The 19,094-nt window shown below is 53.6% G+C and overlaps 5 protein-coding genes across 5 annotated transcripts; 1 reads left to right on the top strand and 4 right to left on the bottom strand.

Moving 5' to 3' along the window:
• Positions 1–3,929: 3,929 nt before the first annotated feature.
• Positions 3,930–4,418, bottom strand: BDZ83DRAFT_632681 (uncharacterized protein; the record flags this gene model as incomplete). The annotated part of the gene is made up of 1 exon (XM_060508987.1): positions 3,930–4,418. The coding sequence occupies one exon, from the start codon at positions 4,413–4,415 to the stop codon at positions 4,143–4,145; it is 273 nt and encodes a 90-aa protein (XP_060361259.1). The 3' UTR covers positions 3,930–4,142.
• Positions 4,419–5,267: 849 nt separating this feature from the next.
• Positions 5,268–10,989, bottom strand: BDZ83DRAFT_755395 (uncharacterized protein; the record flags this gene model as incomplete). Its single annotated transcript, XM_060514606.1, has 2 exons — positions 5,268–10,439; positions 10,498–10,989. The coding sequence occupies 2 exons, from the start codon at positions 10,987–10,989 to the stop codon at positions 5,268–5,270; spliced, it is 5,664 nt and encodes a 1,887-aa protein (XP_060361258.1).
• Positions 10,990–12,487: 1,498 nt separating this feature from the next.
• On the top strand, positions 12,488–13,227 carry BDZ83DRAFT_632678 (uncharacterized protein). Its single transcript, XM_060508986.1, has one exon. It carries the CDS (start codon positions 12,601–12,603, stop codon positions 13,198–13,200), a length of 600 nt encoding a protein of 199 aa, XP_060361257.1. The 5' UTR covers positions 12,488–12,600; the 3' UTR covers positions 13,201–13,227.
• Positions 13,228–15,977: 2,750 nt separating this feature from the next.
• BDZ83DRAFT_654962 (uncharacterized protein) lies at positions 15,978–17,550 on the bottom strand (the record flags this gene model as incomplete). Its single annotated transcript, XM_060510766.1, is given in 4 exon segments — positions 15,978–16,107; positions 16,119–16,243; positions 16,650–16,721; positions 17,437–17,550. The coding sequence occupies 4 exon segments, from the start codon at positions 17,548–17,550 to the stop codon at positions 15,978–15,980; spliced, it is 441 nt and encodes a 146-aa protein (XP_060361256.1).
• A 722-nt stretch (positions 17,551–18,272) lies between these two features.
• Positions 18,273–19,094, bottom strand: BDZ83DRAFT_17159 (uncharacterized protein). The gene is made up of 3 exons (XM_060501473.1): positions 18,638–19,094; positions 18,473–18,581; positions 18,273–18,416 (listed from the first exon to the last, which is right to left on the bottom strand). The coding sequence occupies exons 1-3, from the start codon at positions 18,925–18,927 to the stop codon at positions 18,378–18,380; spliced, it is 438 nt and encodes a 145-aa protein (XP_060361255.1). The 5' UTR covers positions 18,928–19,094; the 3' UTR covers positions 18,273–18,377.

The following is a 19,094-nucleotide window of genomic DNA, read 5'->3' as shown; positions in this document are numbered from 1 at the left end:
AGGACCCCTTGAGTTGGGTAGGTCGACGACCATCAGGTATAGGGATACTATAGGTGGTGTACGAAGTACATGTACCGCGTCGCCGGGGTAGTCTCGAATCATTCCCTAGGTTGGGTTACGGATGGGCAAAGAGGAGCTAAGGGTCAGAGATTGAAAGATGGGGTGCTTGCTGCTGCTGCGGCTTCTGGCCTTTTGCTGTGGACTGGGCTTCCTGATGGAACGAGATACAAAGCGATAACAGTAATGAAAAAGCCAATTGCCAAACTTGCCGTAAGCGCGTCCAACCGGGTGATTTGGATGGACAGACCGAATAAACCCCCAATGGACCAGGGGGGTGCGATGTGCAGCACTGCAGACTCAGAGACTTGATGGTCGTGAGGCGGAAGAGGAAGACTGGGCTTAGGACTGTGGTGGGGTGTGGCCACTCTGCCCACTTCCACCCCACTGGGGGTTGGGCTGGGATCCATGGACCGGAGCATAGGATGGGATGGCATGGGATGGCATGGCATGGAAAAAGAAGAGGAATGTCCCGTGTCGGGAGGCATCTGCTATGACCTTGCTATACTGCGTATGAGTGAGGACCTGGGAAGATGTTGACCTTTCGTAGCATCGGCAGCGTCCATGGTTACATCCAAGAAGCTATGTAGTAAATGAATGTAGAAAGACCCTTTGGGATGCTCATGGACTCTTGCTTTGAATGTTCGCCGCGACCTCGGACGTATCCATGGCACCTTCCCTCCTACTCCCTTCTCATTGTACCGTGTACGGCTACGAGGTACCTCGCCTTGTAGTCAAGGTGAAGTGTGGGAAGGCCCATAGCCACCAGGGCGTCAGGGCCAGAAGAGGAGTGTGATGAGGTAAGAGGCGACACGGGTGGCCGTTGAAGAGGCGTGTCTGTGTGTATTGTGTACGGATATTTGTGCAAGACAAGACAAGACAAGACAAGACAAGGCAAGCCGAGTTTGAGCTTTGGGTTCAGAACTTGACCTCGTGTGTGTGTGGTTTGTTGTTATTATTTTCCCATCTTCATTTGGTTTTGGACTAGCGGGATTGAGTGAGCACCAGCTAAAGAGGAAGAAAAAAAAAGATTGATGAAAAAAAAAACTCAAGCTGGAAGAGAAGACCAAAAAAAATGACACAGGGACCAGCTGCGGTCAAACCCGAAAACGGGCGGGGCACACTACCTTAGCTCTACGTCACCTGGTTGGACCTTGGAGGCAAAGCCGCACAGGCTAGGAACGTACTTCGTACTGCGTACAGTAAGGTACAGGAAGAGCCGAAGAGGAAAGAAAGCAGGTAAAATGCGAGCCAGCTACGGTAGCAGATAGCTGCTAGGCCCGTTGGGTCTTTCCAGGTTGTCGCTCCCGAAGATCCTGCCTCGCCTGCCTTGCCCTTGTCCACCGCTCCGAGATCCAGCCTGCCACCGCCGATGCTCTCTCATTCTCTCACACGACACCTCACCCGATATGTGCTTGCTCCGTACGGATATCTATGAGAATGAGAGGTAAGTACCTTTGTACACATCTTGGCAGCCATCAGCTTTGACAGTTCCCGTTGCCAATTCGGCCAAAGTCGTACCATGTGCTGTGGATGATGTGCGAGGGCACGCGGGGGGAAGGAATCCAAAATACTCTGAACTGCAACTGTGGCCGTCACAGACAGAATGAAAGTCACGCATTGAAGGCAGTCTTTTTATTTTTATGCCAATTTCGAGCACTGACCATTATTCGCCATTTCCGCCTCAACTCCAGAGTGCTGTGAAGGCAGTATAAGGCAGTTGTGTAATGGTAAGTGTGTAAAATAGAGCTCAAGCTTCAGCTCTCAAACTCCAAATCCCACGAGGCACAATCTGTCTCCATGGTTCAACACATGCAAGACAGGCAGTCCCCTTCCACCGGGACTCTTTTAGAAAACTCCCATCTCTGCCATGCCTGGATCCCCCACCTTGTGCCTCTCTGCCTGACTGATCCTCTTTTCCCCAATCTCTCCCAAACAATGGCCCTCCCTCCGTATCGTCGTCTCCCTCTCTCTCGGCCGAGGTCAACCGCGTGCAGTCAGTCGCAGTCGTTGTCGTTGAGCAGAAGAGCTCAGGCGTTCCATGTCCTGCTGACTCGCCCCGCCAATTGCGGCTGCAGAAAGAGCAACCACCCCCCAAGTCCCAACCTGCAGCAAGGCGAGCGGAAGGGGAAAGGAGGGGAGGAGAAAGAGCACGATGCTGCAGACTGCAGACTCCAGTCTTTCCTCTGCTCCTGGCTTGTTTTGGTCTGGCCGCTCCTCCCCTCCCCTTCCCCTTCCGCGTGCCTTCCTGTCAAGTATCAGCCTGAGAAAAAAAGATACAAGTGACCAAGCGGCGACCAAAAAGAAGGTGACGGATGGATCGTCGGACCAATCTCTCGCCAGCATTCCTCCTCGTCTTCCCCATAAAATAACCCCGCTACTACCCACACGGCACCTTTTTTTCTTCTCTCGACTGAGGTGAGGCTCCACTCATGGCATGCCACCTTTTGCCCGCCTGCCGCCCATGGACGAGCTTAAAGGAAGCACAAGAACCGCCGAAACAAAACTCATCCAGATCCAGCCAATCACCGTCCCTAAAACGAAAACGTGCCAGATCTATTGACTCCCAGCAAACCCGCACTTCCGGCATGGCCTAGTCTCCCTCCCATGCACGTTGTGGCTGCATGAAGGGCTTGCGTTGACGACGGCGTTGACGAACCTCCAGCGAAAAACGCGACCTCGAAAAATTGAAATTTCATCGTACGGCAAATTACGAGCTATGCGAGGAATCTACCACACTAACCCTTGGTCCTTCCCGCATGCCGAGCCATCGCCAAGCCTTTTGGCAATTTTCCTTTGCAGCCTGTGCTAGCCGCCATCGAGAAAGTGCTCGCGTGCCCGTTTTCCTCTTTTTTCCCTCAGTCGCAACGTCGTCCCCCTCAGCTGTCGTCGTCGTCAACGTCGCACCGCCAAGCGCCAAGTGCCAAGTCCACACGATTTTCACACAAGCCTCGGCCGCCACGTACATTGGCAAAGCTTCTTTGCACTCTTCGTCTCACTCTCCCTTCCTCGCTCTCTCATTCACTCACTGACTTTCTCACTTCTTCTTTCGAGCTCGAGCTGATTCTATAATCCCCTCCTCCAGCTCTCTCATACTTTGCCAAGGGCCATGTCACAGACGTCAGCTCCCCAACTGAGCAACACAACACATCCCTGAAAAAAAGAAGAAGAAAAAAGAAGAAAAAAAGACAGATATAAATATCAAGGAGCGGATGAAATCTATAAGCATCTCAAAACATGCACCGTGAACTCTGAATATTAGCATTTCATCAGAATGATATAGGACAAGACTTTTGCTGTTAAAGCAAGCAAACTTGAGATGAAATCAACCATGCTACTTTGAGCCAATAATTGCATGAACCGACTGGCCCACCACGCATCGCATCGCCGACGACACCATCGATCTCTCCTTTCTCCAGATTTCCCCTTCTAGTTTGACTCTACCTCTGCGGTCGCTGCTATACACCCTCCCCCTTCCTTACATCGCCCGCCATCTAGACTTAGTGCTGTATAGGAGGCTTAGTATAGACCTCCTCCAACTCTCTCCATGCCACATAAGGACGCCTGCCAACCTAGTGCGATGGTAAACTCAATCCTCTGGGCCCGAACACCTTAAAAACACCTTCTCCGCGTGCTCTTCGTCCGCCCGGCGAATTATTCCCGGCCCAGGCATCACCCCCTCATTCTAGAGACCGTGAGCTTGTTGCCAAAGGAGGGGGAGGCCTATTCTGCCCTTTCTCGCAAATGAGCTAGACTACGTAGCGTGAGGATATCTCCACGGAGAAAGGAGCACATCAAACCCAAATGTAAAGTCCCTTCCCAATATCCGACTCACCACAGCCTAAACATGTACATATGCGTGTGCTCTAACTTGTGCCAACTATCATAATCATGAAACCATCAAGACCCCCCCCCCCCCCGGGGCCCGGACCTTCCTTTCCTCAGGGTACCTTACCGACCCCATGTTTGCCTCACTTTGAACATCATCAGATGAGACCAAAAGAGACCTTGCCACTTCTCAAAAGGCACCCAGTCCTACGTCTCTTCGATGGTCCCAACGTCCCGCCAAAAAGTTGTAAAATCCGTCATCGTTTCGACCGCCAAGAGTCCGAGAGCTCCTCCGTGGCGTGCTCAGTCACGGCTTGCCAAAAAAACCTACCTTTCGCCGTCATTGCCACTGCTCGGGTCGTCCCATGATTAGCATACCGGTAGGGGAAAACAAGATGATGTCGTTCAGGTAGGTAAGGCACGTAGGTTGCCTCCTTGGATCGCTTCTTTGGATGACCATCATCATACCTTATTTTATCATCCCCAGAACAGACAGCAAGTTGTATACACACGAGTGATACACATAACATCACACACTTGGGGAGAGCGGAAGCGTGGCCGTAGCCATCAACGTCATTGCAGTCTGATAATACTTGTATTCAGTCTTGTTTTGTTTTTTTGAAGAGGCTTTTGTTTGGATTCAGCCGTGACTCCCCCCTGTTTTTGGCGGCATTGCGTCAGACCCAAATGCAAAAACCTTGACGCACAAAGAAGAGAGAAACAAGAGTCTTCCCCTCGACGCTCAGTATGATAGATCGATAAGCAGTTGCCGAGCATGCCTGCCCGGTTGTTCTTCTCGTGTCCAGCAAGGGCCAAGTTTCTGTCACAGAACCCTGCCGCGTCCGAAATCTCGACCTCGTCCGTCCCTTCTCGTTAACCAAATGCAGTTTGTAGCAGGGAGCCTAGATCGTGTAGACACAGAACAATATAGAAAGGAAAAAGAGAAAATAAAGTCGGGAGCGGTGTGTGGTGTTGAGCGATTCGCCCAAAGAAGTCTGTGCAGAAGAATGAAAGTTGGGATGCAGGGCAATGCAGCATCCTCTCATCCGCCCTGCACACAAATGCAACAACATGCAGTGGAATAGAAGACCTCCCCATCCCTCAATCCTGCATCCTCCTCCAGGAGACCTTCGGACTGAACCTGCGAAAACAAAACCATAAACGCCATGATACTTTCCAGCCCCAATAAACTCAAGGAAATGATGCAGTCTGCGTGTTGCTGTTGTCCCCGCTAAACGCCTCGCTGTCGGGTAAACAACTGAACAAAAAGAAGAAGAAAAGATGTTCCATATCTGCTGGAGACGGCCTTAAAATAACAGGCTTTGTCGGCTGGTAAATGTCTCCGCATCGTTTTTGCTAGGTGTGCGAGCGCTCCTATGCTCTTAGTTCTCCGATACCACATATCGATCCACCAAAGGCCTTGGTGTTGGCGCTTCGTCTGCGTCCTCTCTGTTTGTTGGAACCGGCTTCGGCGTCTCGTCAACGTCGGAACCGGGTGTCTTGTCTTCTGAGCCTATGCCATTATCCGGGGGCGTACGCGTGGCTGCTGCTCGTAAAGTCTCGTACGAAGGCATGTCAATTTCCTTGGAAGGTGTCACGACTTGTGTGACAGGCTCCGGCGTACTTTCAGACCCAAAGGTGACACTGTCGTGACTATCGGCCCTCATCATTTCGATTCCTAGCTTGGAGCTCGGCAGTAAAGGTTTGCCTCGGAATAACTTGTCCCGGCCGGAGCCAAGCTCTTCGTCTTCATCGTCAGCCGAATCTGTACCCTCGGCAAGGCGCTTCTCCATGTGCTCTTTCCGGGCTTTCAGCTTCTCTACCGAAGGCGGCGGTGCCGATCGTCGACTATGCTCCAGCTGACCTGGAGCAGACTGTTGCGTCACTAGCTGTGGGAGCTGTGGCAGTGACTTTGGTGATTTGACCGGTTGGATGACTTCGTCCTGGCTGATGCCCAGGCCACCTTCGTCCCAGTCGCCAGTAGCCTTTCTGCTGATCACTACTGGCACATCATCTGTCGACACTGACTCTGAGTCGCCGAAGAGACTAGAGCTGATGGAGTCCTCACGCGAAGTGATAAGGCTGCTACCTGGTCGTCCAGCGTACAGCGATGAACTTGAAGTCGGGCTATCGTCTGCTCGAGAGCTGGTTTGACGAAGGCCAGAGGGCACAGGGTGAGAGTGTCCAAGGGACATTGAGAAATTGACGCCAGGCGATTCCGGCTTCCACTGACAAAGATTCTTGAGAACTTCGGTGAGCTTTGAACTCGAGATAGGCTTCTCAATGAGAGAATCAAAATAATGTGGAGCTTGCAACTCTTTGAGATATGCCGTGATTGCGACGATGGGGGTATGCGAGTTCGTGTTTTTAGTCTCCCGAATCATGCGGGCCACATCAGCGCCATTAATCTGGGGCAACCTGTACTCCAAGAAGATGATGTCAAATTTGATCTCGCTCATGGCGTATCTGACAGCTTCTGATCCATTCGATACCGAAATGGTACGACAGCGCAACTTCTCCAGGAGCTTTTCCATGACCATGCGGGAGACCGGATGATCCTCGCAGATTAAGACATCCAGTGGGCGGAACATCGGGCCCCCATCAAAAGCAATTTGGGAAAGGCGACGGGAACTCTGGCGGCGACGCTGCACTCGGAGAAGTGCATTGTGCTTTTCACCCTCGTTGTCGGACGACGAGGGTGACATGTCGAAGACCTGGCTGCGACGATTGCGGTGGTGCGATAGAACGTCGGAGGTAATGGGGCTCCCCTCTTGGGATTGCGAGCCAACAGTCAAAGATCTCGATCGGCTGCTTGAGGCCTGTCTGGGCGTTGACACGATCTTCTGCGGCGAGAGAGCCAGCGGCGGTGGAGGTGCAGCCCCACGACCCTTGACGGGGGATGCAGCTACACTTGTTGCTGCCTTCTGCAAGCTCGGTGGCACTCGGGGAATGTCGAGAGACGCAGGCTGATGAGCGCTCGATTGCTGTGAAAGGCTGGAGGAGTTACTGGAGGCCTTGCGCCGGCCTTCGCTGCCTTGGCCTGCGACGAACGAGACTAGCAGTGGCGACGATGGCTGAGATGCCCTGCTCGGAGACGAGGCCGCATGACTGAGGCCGGACGGTGATTGAGGTCGGTTCTTCGCGTTGGAAATTGTTCTTTGAATAGGATTGGCAAGTACTGGGCTGCCCTCGAGAGCTGGACCAGGCGAAGTAACACTGCCGCCTGGACTCACGACGGTAGGTTTATTTTGAGATGCCAATGCCTCTGCTCTGAGTTTTTGAATGACGTCCTTATTGGCCTTTTCAAGTACAGGAAGATTCTTGAAGGCGAAGCTGCCAAAGTCATCGGCAACTACAGGCTCACTAAGCCGTCTACTCTTCAAGTCCCGAACGTGTGGAGGGATGTGGAGAGGCATCAAGTTGCGTTTGATCGAGTTGACTTGAGATCGAACCCTGGACAAGGCATCATGCGGTCGGTCATGGTAGTCAGAGCCTGCGCCAGAGACTGGCGGTGAGAGCTGATCCTCCATCTCTTCGGCAAAAGACTGCAATACGGCGCCACGAGCGTCAAAGTACTCAGTATCTTCGGGGTGCTCGAGCTGAGGAACGAACTGAGCCTCGTCCTCCAACAAAGTCTCCCAGTTGACACCCTCAAACCAAGAATGGCTGCGAATCTCGTCTCCACCGCAAGGGAATTTATCCTCTCGATTGGCTCCAAGGCGCGACTGGGGCTCCATACAGAGCAGCTTGTTGATCAGATCTTTCGCCTCATCTGAGATTGGTTCGCATTCGTTCTCATCCGGCCACTGAATCTTGCGTGCGAGGATATTTTCAAAGACTTGCTCAGCTTCGTCGGCATGGAACGGCGGAAATCCGTAGAGGAATTCAAACATGATGCAGCCAACAGACCACCAATCACTGGTCTCGTCTTGCTTCTCACCTTTGATAGTCTCGGGGGCGAGGTAGTCGGGTGTCCCCACGAAACGGCGATTAGTGTCTTCGGGATCGAACAGAGCCATCGGCGGAGGCATCATCGTAGACTGCGGCGGAGTATTCTTTCCCAGGTAGTCGATGCTGGACTGAGTGCTGGTGTGGTGGAGTGCCGCCATGTCTGGCGAAGGTTGTCCGGTGCTTTCGCTCGCATCATCCTGCGTCGGCTGCGTGTTTTGGGCCGAGGCATTGTGCTCTTGGTCGGTCAAGGAAAAGCTATTGAGCATGCGAGCAAGGGTTTCGCTACCACCGCTATCGCTACGGTGGCTGGAGACTCGTCGGGCCTCTGGCCCTCCCAAGGCAAAGTATGAGGGCTGGCCCCCGCTGGAGCCAGTGTCAGGTGTCATCTGCGGCGTCATGCTAGGTGAGTGAGTGTGGCCATGAAGGTCGAGCGAGGTTGACCGAGACGATGCCAGAGATGCTGAGCGGGCAAATGGCCCCTGCTTGAGGAGATCGGGCGTGGGATCGGAATTCTGATTGTCCAGCGCTCGCTTCTGTCGCCCAACTAAACCCATGCGCGATAGACCGAAATCCGTGAGCTTCAAGTGACCCTTCTGGTCGATGAGCAAATTGTCTGGCTTGAGATCACGGTGGATGATGCTCCGACTATGCAAGTGTTCCACGCCAAGAACCACCTCGCCCAGGTATTTCTTCACCCAGTCTTCCGGAAGACCACCCAGAACCTTGATCAGAGACGCACAATCGCCACCGTTGAGATACTCCATTACGAGATACAGGTAATCTTTGCTGGAAAAGGTCCAGTAGAGCTTGGCGACGAATTCACTGGTGCCTTGCCACATCATGATGGCGCGTTCAGCCTTTACGTTGCCCACCTGATTCTTGGCAACCATGTCTGCCTTCTTCAATACTTTGATAGCGAAGTATTCTCCAGTTGACTTCTTCTTGGACAAGTAGACACTGCCAAAAGCGCCTTTGCTGATTGGCTTGATGATCTCGAAATCTTTGATGGAAGGAGGCGCCGGCCTTGCCTGAGGGGGAGGCTGGTGGGCAGCCATTCTAGGGGATGGCGGACCTTTCATGACAAATTCGGACATGGCTGCTGAGGACTGTCGACGGTGGTGATTCGCTGGCAAATGAGCTGGAGAGCTGAAATCACTCCCGGGTAGCAAGGGTGATGCTTCTGGCGACGTAATGCCATCTTGTGGAAACGGGAAATTGCGCGGCTTGATGATTCGTAGAGGAGATGACGGTTGGTTCATACGCGAAGGTGATTCTTGTCGTCGAGGCGAAGACGTACCGGGTAGAATGATGCTTCTGCGATGATGTTGTCTCGAGCTAGCTGCACGACGAAGATCGCCGAATTCAGAAATCGGAGAGTCGGTACGCGGTGGCTGTCGGGAAGCCACCGAAGAAGAGCGAATGCTTCCATCGCTGTCTCCAGCGTCACTCTCGAAAAGCAAGGACTCTCGCCGAGACTCGCGGGCAGGTGCATTTGGGTTCAGACCCCCCAAATTCGATCTTGGCGTCGGGCACTCTCTAGGGCTGCTTGAGCGCGCTGATTCCACAAAGGAGGTAGGTCTTGGTCTGTCGGTGTTGTCATTGAGGCTGACGTTTTGCAGAGCAGCCGCAAGGGCTGAAGGATTTTCAAAAGATCCCTGGAAGAAGAGCTCCTCCTGCGCCGGTGTAGCTTGCTCCTCTTCCTCGTCTTCGGTCGAATCGCTCAGCCGACCAGCTGCGATTCGAGCTGCTTTCCGCATTGCCTCATCTATGCAGTCCTGCACGATGACAGCGAACTCAATCCTAATGCGCTCCGCATACTCGATGATTTTCCGGTGTCTGAAGACTGCTTCAACCTTGGTTTTCGCAGCCTTTTCAGTGTCGGCGCAGAGCAGAGCTAAGCCCTGTTCCTGTTCCAGAGTGTTGGTACTGGGCGATTGCCATTGCATGACTTGTGAGATGCGGGATTCGGACTGAGGAGATTGCGTCCTGATCTCACCAGGATTTTGTGATGAAGCCTCCTTCACCGCTGGAGTGCTGACTTCGATGGCGGTATCGCAAAGGTCAAGCAGCAGCTCCACGATTCTTGCCTGAGGACGTCTGATGGCGAAAGAGCGAGCTCTGGAATGACCAAAACCACCTGATCTTTCTCTCGATTGCGAAACGGAACTTCCGGGGGATGACGAGGCTGACAGAGGAGGACCAATTGGCAAGCCCTTGTACTCAGCAGCTGGGCCAGAAAGTTGGTCGCCTGTGAGTGGCCGGCTTTTCCTCGCCTCGAGAGCATCGAGAACTTTCACAATGGAGTGTCGGTGGTCCGTCAGACTGTCCTGCGCCATCTGCACATCCATCTCTGCCCGATGCTCCTGCAGGCACAGGTCGGTGTGTTTTTCGAACCACCAAGGAGAAATTTGTCGCTCGCAAATACGACACAGAACGGGCAAAGGCGGCGGGTGGTTTTCGGGGTCATCGACGCCAGACTCGGCTAGCTGCGTAAGATAGCTGGCGAGGACTTCAGCACCGGATCCAAGAGAGTCGACGATCAAGGCAGGGAGGTCAATCTTGATCTCTCTGGGTGCAATATAGGGTCGGATCATCCACATTGTCTAGCAGGCGCTTTGTTAGCAAGGAAGTCAGGCTAATAAGGGCAGTATGGGTACTTACATGGCTCTCTCCCCCCGAGACACCATCGTAAACCATGATGCCCTGGGCTTCCAGATCAATTGCCTCGGGAACCCCTCCGTCGACCTCGTTGGGCTCCTGGTCTTGAAGGCCTTCGATGGGTAGCAACCTAGACAGTGGACCCATTGTGACGGCGAAGCGTACTCTATGGCTCCGCGAGTCGTCCTTCTTCATGTACTCTACGGTATCTGCGAATGCCGTGTTGTTCTCGCTAACGATCAGGTCGGCTATCGCAGTTCCTTTGACCGAATCGGGCAGAGTGCCTATCACATCGGTCCATGACGGACTGACCCATCGAATAGTGCCGTCGAGGTTGAGGTCGAGAATGACGTTGAGAGTCTGCTCGGCAGCTTCACGTAGTTCTTCTCGTTCCTCTCGAATATCTTCGCTCAAAGATCGTTCCATGACGCCGGCCTGTGCCCGAAGAGAGGTCACGGCCGGTGGCGCCAGCATGTTGAGTTGCGGTGGTTCCATTGTGGGAGAGAAGCGGGTGAGATCCCGAATTGTGTCGATACCATTGGCCGTTTTGAATCGTCTCGGCAAGCGAGGACTTTTTGGGGAGTGAGTATTCGAGGTAGGGCGTGAAGATGTCGTGGCTGTTGCAAGTCGCGAATTGGTTCAACTCGAAAGACCGAGTAAGGGCCAGGTTGTCTGGCAAAGGGCCAAGACTAAAGGCAAGCCAGACCACGAGACATGACGGGAATCGAAGCGAAAGGGTCCAAGGCACAAAGTAGCGATGAGAGCTCTAGTGTTGGACACAAGGCACTGCCCACTCTGGTGCGGAGGCGTGGAAGGAGAAGTGAAGGTATTGTCGGCGACAAGCGGTCGAAGACTCCAGGAAAGGAGCTTGGGAGTCGGAAGGGGTGGGCTCGACGTGGACCGAAGTGAATGATCGAATGCCAGTGGTCGGTGGTAGTTCTGGTGGACCGACCAAGGTTTCTTCGTTGTCTATTCGAAAGACGGGCGAGGACGGAATGAGTCGACGATGGGAGACGCGAAGGTGAACGCGACGATAGGCGTTGCAGTCAGGGCCAGAGCTCGCAAAGGTCGTTGGCCGTACTGGACCTTGTGTGTCGTCGTCAAATAAAACACCAAAAGAAAACTCTGGTAGGAAGAAAAAAAAAAGATCCCAGGGAACGGCACAGGCAAAAGTTCACGCCGCAGGGTGACCCTTTGTGATGATGGTGTCAGTCACTCATTACCGTCTTTGCGTTGGCCTTTTTGCGTTTAGCACTTAGCAGCCCTCAGCTAAGGTACGTGGGTGGAAGGTACAGAGGAGAAACTCTCCAGGTCAGTCTCAATCAGGTCGGCAGGAGCCCAGTCAAACCGAGCCAGCACTATCCACGCCTTGAAGCAAGCAAGGCAAGAGGTGCTCAGTGGTCGCGTCCTTTATTATGGGTCTTGAGAAGCATCCAGTGGTCAGGGTGGGCGGATAAAGCGGGGATAAGATCCCGTCTGGCCAATCAAGTGATGATGTACGGGACTCGACCCAGTAGATGTACATGCATAATACGCCAAATCTGTATGCGACGCAGCGTTCTTCTACTCAATGCAGTCTAGGGCCATAATCAGTTAGCTCGGTCGCTAAAACACGAGCGAGAGAGTCGGGGAGTCGGGTGTGACTTTTTGGGGCTTTTGGGGGGGAAAGTGGAGGGGAAGGGAAGGGGCAGGAGCAGAGGAGAATCCAAGAAGGTGCCCGCCTGCCGTACTTGCCCTCACTTGACGCTACCCTCCTAGGTACCTGGCTGGGCGGGCAGGTACTGTGTACTCACAGGCACGGGACACGTACCGCAGGTAGGAAGACGGGACAAGAGAGGGCGGAGAAGACCACCACCTCACCACCGCACCACCTCGAGTCACACATTGGACGAGACGGGAATCGGGACACTGGCCCTGCCCTGGGCCCTGGCCATTGCATCACGCTTCGGCTTCACTGGGCTGGCGGAGGGGCCGCCACTGAGGGACCACTCGGAGGTTTTGTCCGCTAGAAACAAATCAACAACGGTCCAGCGAACAGGGCAGAGTTGTTGTGGTCAGTCCAAGGCTTCTTGCTTCAAGGTTCCATGCTCACTCGGTATTACCAGCATGGAAATGCTTTTACGGATACTCTTTATTTCTTTGCCTCATCGCCATCACGGTCTCTTCCAAACTGCCTCAGGAGTCACGACACACGCCGCCAATCACTCACATGCCTCACTGGCACCCCAGGTATCAGGCAGGCGGAGAAACCGGGGGGCTCCGAAGACCTGCGGAGGGGTGGGAACAGGAAAAAGAGGAGGGAGAGCTAGAAGACGACAACCCGGGAAAAGAAACGAGTTACCAAGGACAAGACGAAAATCAACAACGGCCATGCAAGAAATCCTGCGCAGCAACACTTACACCATGCATCGAGACCCTCCAAACCCACGGCCTGCCTTGCCCTACCACCCTCAACTCCCGGTCTTTGGCACACCCACACGCAACACTCCGGTGTCTGTACGGATAGACAGACAATCACCGTGCTCGGCAAAGAGTCGGTCCTATCGTATCTCTCGAGCTTTGTTTTGCTTTCCACCCTGCCTTATCTTTGGTGTCGTTATTCATCTCCCTTGCGCCCTCCAAATGGTAACAGTGGACTCGGCGGGCAAATCAACGCTTTCGTCCCCTCTCTGCAGTGCTGCTCTTTTGCCTTTACTTCCGACATGATACACGTACTGCATCCCTTCTTCAAACTTCAGCCCAAGACGACCTTGTCTTAACACCAAGGGAGAGCGCCAGAAACACCAGCCCAAAGTTTTGACACGGCCACATGGGAAACTCTGCTCCTCCGGCTCCCTTGCGCGGCACGCTAGCCAAAGATGCCTGTCTCTCGCAAAATGCCATTCATGGGTCACTAATACACAGACGGGCGCGGCTTAATGGCCAACTCATCTGGACCCTCCAAAAACACCTCCCCAAGGGTCCAACAGTCAAATGCCATTCTCGTAAACACGGCTATCCCATCTTCGGTCCTCCAGCTCTCAGCCCCGGCCTTTCAACGCCGAAGCCGAGGCCACTGTCCACAGAGTTCGTCACAGGAGACACAAGGACAACGAGCTAGAGCACAACTGTTTTTTCAACGGCCACTCCTCCACTCCAAGTCCATTGTTGAGCGACGTAGGTAATCCAGTACCACCTACGACAGAGTACAGGGGACCTTTTGGTTGGCGACAACCCACGCAACCCTCGTTTGTCTAGCTGACACCGCTCGACTTTGGATGGATGACATCCGCGTTTCCGCCGGTTAGTCAGTACAAGCCGACGCCGCATGTTGGTCCCGCCGGGGACTAGAGTGCAGGGCATGCTAGATGGCACTTGCATTGGGGCTTCCCGTCCCAGCCCATGCCATCGAGGTGAGACACCATCAGCTGGTCTCCTCGTCAAGAGGTGTAGTAGCTAATAGGAGAGGGAACCTCCTCTCGGAGTGCTGATACTGAACACCCTCGTCGCGACGTAGCCATGTGTGGCTTTGCTTGTATCCTATCGTGCCACGAAATAGCCTTCTGGTGCATGCTACTCGAAAATACACCGTCACATTCGCGGCACCACGGCACCTCAGCCTGTTGGCCCCGTCAAAATCAGAAAAGTCTCCGCCTCAAGCTGCGTTCAATACTCGCTGCCCGCGGTTTCCTGCGTTCCTGCTTGACCGTAGGGTCCTCTTGACGGCGCCGCCGGTCCCAGGTTGTCACCCCTCCTTTGTTTTGGGGGCTGCGGATCTCTGTGAGGGACACTCAGATCGTCGATGGGCCATCCGGGATGGATCCCTTCGAGTATGCAAACGACCTGGCTCAAGCCGACCCCTCAAGACTGCGCTGATCTCTATTGGGCATCCCCAGTCCGGGGTGTCTCAAGTTTACAACAAGTGGCAGAGAGATTGAAATCGCCTCGTGCTGTTTCTGACTCCGATGAAGCCGGAGCAAACGTTGTTCAAACAACTTCCGGTCCAATATCAACGTTGTCTCAAAGAAGACCTTGAGAATCGCAGATTCCATAGAATACCCATTGGCATCTACGACGAAGCCAGTAGAGATCGATACTTGACTGACGTTCACCGGCTCGGGAAGGAAGGGTGACGACGAGTGATCTGCTACACACATACACATACACACACACACACACACACACACACACACACACACACACACCCTCTCTCTCTCTCTCTCTCTCTCTCTCTCTCTCTCTCTCTCTCTCTCTCTCTCTCTCTCTCTCTCTCTCTCCACACTACAACTCTATCAATTACATATAGAACTAATTCACTCCAAACGGGGGTTGCAGAGCCTCGCAAGAACCGCAGTCTAAACTGGTCATTCAATTGGGGGGGGGGGGGCCTCTACGAATGCCTGACGTTGCTTCGTACTCTTTCTCACGCGCTTTTGAGTCTTTGCCATGACTGCTGGCATTCCCAGTTTGTCATGGCACGCGTGCCACACCCACCAATGTGTACACACCTATTCCATGGCAAATACCACCACTGCAGGACAAGTGTTCAGCAACCCTTTCGTGCAAGGTCTTAGGTAACGTTCACCGGTGTGCAGCTGCATGCTCCTCTATCTGCTCACCGGTCACCTCGGCCAGATCTCGACATGTTGAAGCGTGCCATCTTACACACTCCCATTGCGTCAACTTCAGCAAAGATAGAGATGTCGTCGACCAAATTGCCGCAGAGAAACGCCGTTAGCCACCCTGCAGCCTGCCAGCAATTCAGGGGCGCAACCCAATGCTCGGGGTGCTGTGGAACGGTATGTGAGTTCTCAGCGGAGCAAAGGGAGTCTCGAAGCCGGAAAGACTGTCGCGAAGAAAACGTGCTCCACACGCCGCTCCGAACGACGACCCACGCGAGGAGTCGAGACAGGCTTGACGGTGTCATAAACCCGTTTCGTCTGGCCCCAATGCGTCTTCGCAACGGCAGTTCACCACAGCCGCTGGCACCACCATCTCACGACGCTCATGTGAGGTGACAATACCATATGCGGTGGTCTCCCACCACCAATGCTGCTCACCGGGGGATCTCCCACCTCAATCCTGCTCTGTAGCATCCCCTCTACTCACTTGGACACCTCACAGCTTTGATAGCTGAGATCGACTTCAACTCACTCCAAGACGCCCGCGCCAAGCGTTCTGCCCGCATGATGTCGCCTTTCCCGCCATCCCTGACATCCAAATCCAATCGGCGATAGGGTGAGTTCAGAATCTCAGCACGGTGACTACTAACGCATTCCTGAGCATCGACTGTCGAATCACCTCAAGTTCCCAGCATGCGGGGTGTGCAGGGTGAGCACGTTGCTGCAGCGCGACACCCTCGAATGCTGTCCGTTTGACTCCCTCTGTGCCTCTTCGACTTCTTTCTATTTCTTCGATGCTGTCCGCTTCACCGACTAATCCGAGAATCTTCGTCATCCCGATCATCCCTGCCGCTCACACATACCCTGCATCCTTCTATTCTTTCAGACCACTAGCTTCTCGAAAGCCTTCTCGCTAAGAATAGTCAGCAAACTCACGGGAACGCTTACACTTTCCCAGCCCACCGACGGGGTAGTGGTGCCGAATCGAGATCCCGCCTCTGAGTATTCTTCCCTAGACATTACCACGGCGTCCCATTGACAACAATGGCGTACCCGGTTGTGCGCCCCCAATCGTCTGGTCTGACTAATCGAACTGCCAGTCTTTCTTGTTTACTGATCACCTCTTCGTCTCCCCCATCGGCAGAGAGCTCAAATATCGATGATGATCCATTGCAATGTGCTCTATAACGCCTACCTAGGCGTGTTAGGTAAGGAATGACGGTTTCAACTCTCCCACATTGCTCAGTTGAGTAGACTGTTCGTCCAAAGCACAAGCACTGTCTTCTTCTGCCCAATGGTTTCAGCGCCGGAATGAATGAAGCGAGAGTAGGTAGTCCGCGACCCTGCCTGCTATCAGTTCAGAAATTCCAAGGGACGCCATCCCAAACATGCCAGAAGCTCAGATGGCAAGAGTTTTCCAATTAGAATTAGCCCCCTCCTTTGCCGCAACCCCAGACAACCTTAACGACTCATGCAACTGCATGTCTCTCTGTCTTTGAAAGTCAGACTTCAGAGCAGCCGCCGCGCCGGCGTCTGGGAGAAAGCCTCAATTACCCCAGATCCATCCTTGGCCCCGGCTTCATGCCACAGACCGTCAGACAGACCCAGCTCCGGCTTCTCTTCCGCCTACAAGGGATCCTGCTGGATCGACAAGTCAGCTGGCCGCAAAAGCACGGCCTTGGTTGTCCCCCCCCCCCCCCGGAACCTTCCCAGGCCGTTTCTTCTGCCAATCTAAGGTCGATGCCGACTCAGTTCTTTTCTAGTGTTTCTCTTTGGGACATGACGTTTCCGTCCACTTTGAAAGGCGGCAGGCTCTCAAGGTCCCGCAACCGCTAAGTGTCTTGAACCGCAACCTCTGTTAGAAGATGGGATGACTAAAGACGCCTCCCGCGATCTACAGAGGCGGTCAGTTCTGCTGATCGACGTCGAGCGGAGTGGAATTGGGCGGATGACCTGGTGGCTGGGAGGCACAGAGGTCCTCTCGCCCAGCCTGTCATTCTCTGAATTGACTTTTCAGGCAGTATTGGCAGATCCCAGAAATGAAAAAAGGCTCGAAGGAACTTGCTAGTCACTGTGGATCACAGCCCAGAAGAGTTTGTTCGTTCAGGTTGATTCTGTTCAACTCGCTATTGAAGGCCAATCCGGGTACGAAGTACTTTGTGCTTGTTAGCCACGGATGTGTAGTAGGCAGTGCAAACTATGCGGGCTGGGTTCTCCATGGGTGTTTCGTCACACATTGGCAGTCTATTATCAATGGAAGACACTGTAGGCATGTCTCAGAGTTGCTCAAGTTCCGCGTCTGTCTCATGGCCAGACGCTCGAGACGACGCTGCTACCTTACTTTGATGACTTTGTCGCCCGCATTACTGCTAGCAAACGGTATTTGGGGACCATGCCATTTCACAGAGGCATCGATAATTATTCTTCTCAAGAGTGCGAATGTGCATTGTGCCATTCCTTCGATGAAGGCAACAGCTACCTACTAGGCTGCCACGCAGAGGTATGCTGGTGAAGTAGCACAGATGGCATACCCTAGAGATGGGGCCAACAGCAGGTGGCTTGCGTTGAGATAGTTGGATAGGTGTACCAAATGTTCTTTGGTATACTTGAGAATGCCATACCTACCTTAGATTAAGTTCTGTGCCTCCATCCTAAAATACCATGACATCGCTCAGCCACTTTGAGTATGCGATGGACTGAGAGCAGGAATGAGGTCAAGCGCCGTTGATCTACATCTTATGTTAGGTAGTGTAACTAGTTCCAGTTGAACGGAGGGCTTTTCAGGTGGCTTTTCCTCGATGAGACATTGAACTACCTACGTAGTAGGTACCTAAGGTCAGTCCTGCATCAGCCGTGCTGAGCTCGTCAAGACATCCCAGAAGACGAGGCCCTACGGATAGCTTGGTTGGGTGGCAGCTGTGACAGCCTGAAAACCCCGCGAAACAGATCAAGGTATCCGTAGAGGCGAGCAGTCAAGCTGAGCCATATTCGTGGTTGGTGGAAGTCATTTCCACAGCCGCACAACGAATCGGCGAATGGAGAGGAATTCACACATATTGGTAATATCCTCATCTAGTCCTCTCGGCGAAAGCTACTGATAAAAGCTCAGTCATCCAGCCACGTGAGAAACATCAAATCCGGGTCATGGGCCTGGACCCCCGCCCCTGAAACTATCCAATCGGCGGTAGGGGCCGGGCCCAAGCCCCGCCGAAACGCCCGTGATCCGTTCCCCCGCGACGTGACGGTCATCCGGGCCCCGCTCGGAGCGGATTCGGAACGGGGCTAAAGACGAATACTCGAGTTCTGGCTTCTCTGCTGACGCTGTGAAATTGGTCGTCAGACGACATAGACTCGCCCGTCGGGTGAAGCGGCCTTACACGGATACAGGGCCGGAGGGAGGCAGCTTTCACTCTTTGGCCGGCTGCAACATTTGCGTAGTCGGAGAGCAAAGCACCTCGCTCTATGGGAACTGAGGATGAGAATTGACTGGAGAATGACACGGTTACTGGTGGCCAAGGATATAGAACAAGATGCTATCTTACGAGGACCTGGTGGAGGGGAGGGCGCGGTGACAGAGTTTTTGGAGATGGCGGTTCGCAAGCTCGACAGGTGCAGAAAAGGGGTAGAAAGGGGTTTGCAGTGACGAGTTTGTGCAGATGCAGAAACGAACGCAATCACAGAGGAAAAACAGTTCAAAGTAAAATAAGGCTATGATGGCCGCCGGGATATCGTCGTCGGAAGAAACGCTTGCCGCCCTCAGGATACGGCGCCTGAACTCTGAAGGTTTCGATAGCCGTCCACGCGCCCTTTTGCCGCGAAGGATGCCGGTCATCTTTCTGGCGACTTCTGGAATAGTCAAGCAGTCCTGGACAGGCTTCTATCACATAGTACGGAGTCGTCACACTTTAAACGGCGAACGAGGTTGTCTCGGCCGATGCGCAAGTCTCCTCAAGTCGAGCCTATCCCAAAGGATGTCTGGCGCTCATCGAAGCTACGGGG

This window comes from Colletotrichum acutatum (genome assembly GCF_030867785.1).
Source record: "Colletotrichum acutatum strain CBS 112980 chromosome Unknown BDZ83scaffold_100, whole genome shotgun sequence".
NCBI classification, from domain to species: Eukaryota; Fungi; Ascomycota; class Sordariomycetes; order Glomerellales; family Glomerellaceae; genus Colletotrichum; species Colletotrichum acutatum.
This window is presented reverse-complemented; position numbering and strand designations above follow the sequence as displayed.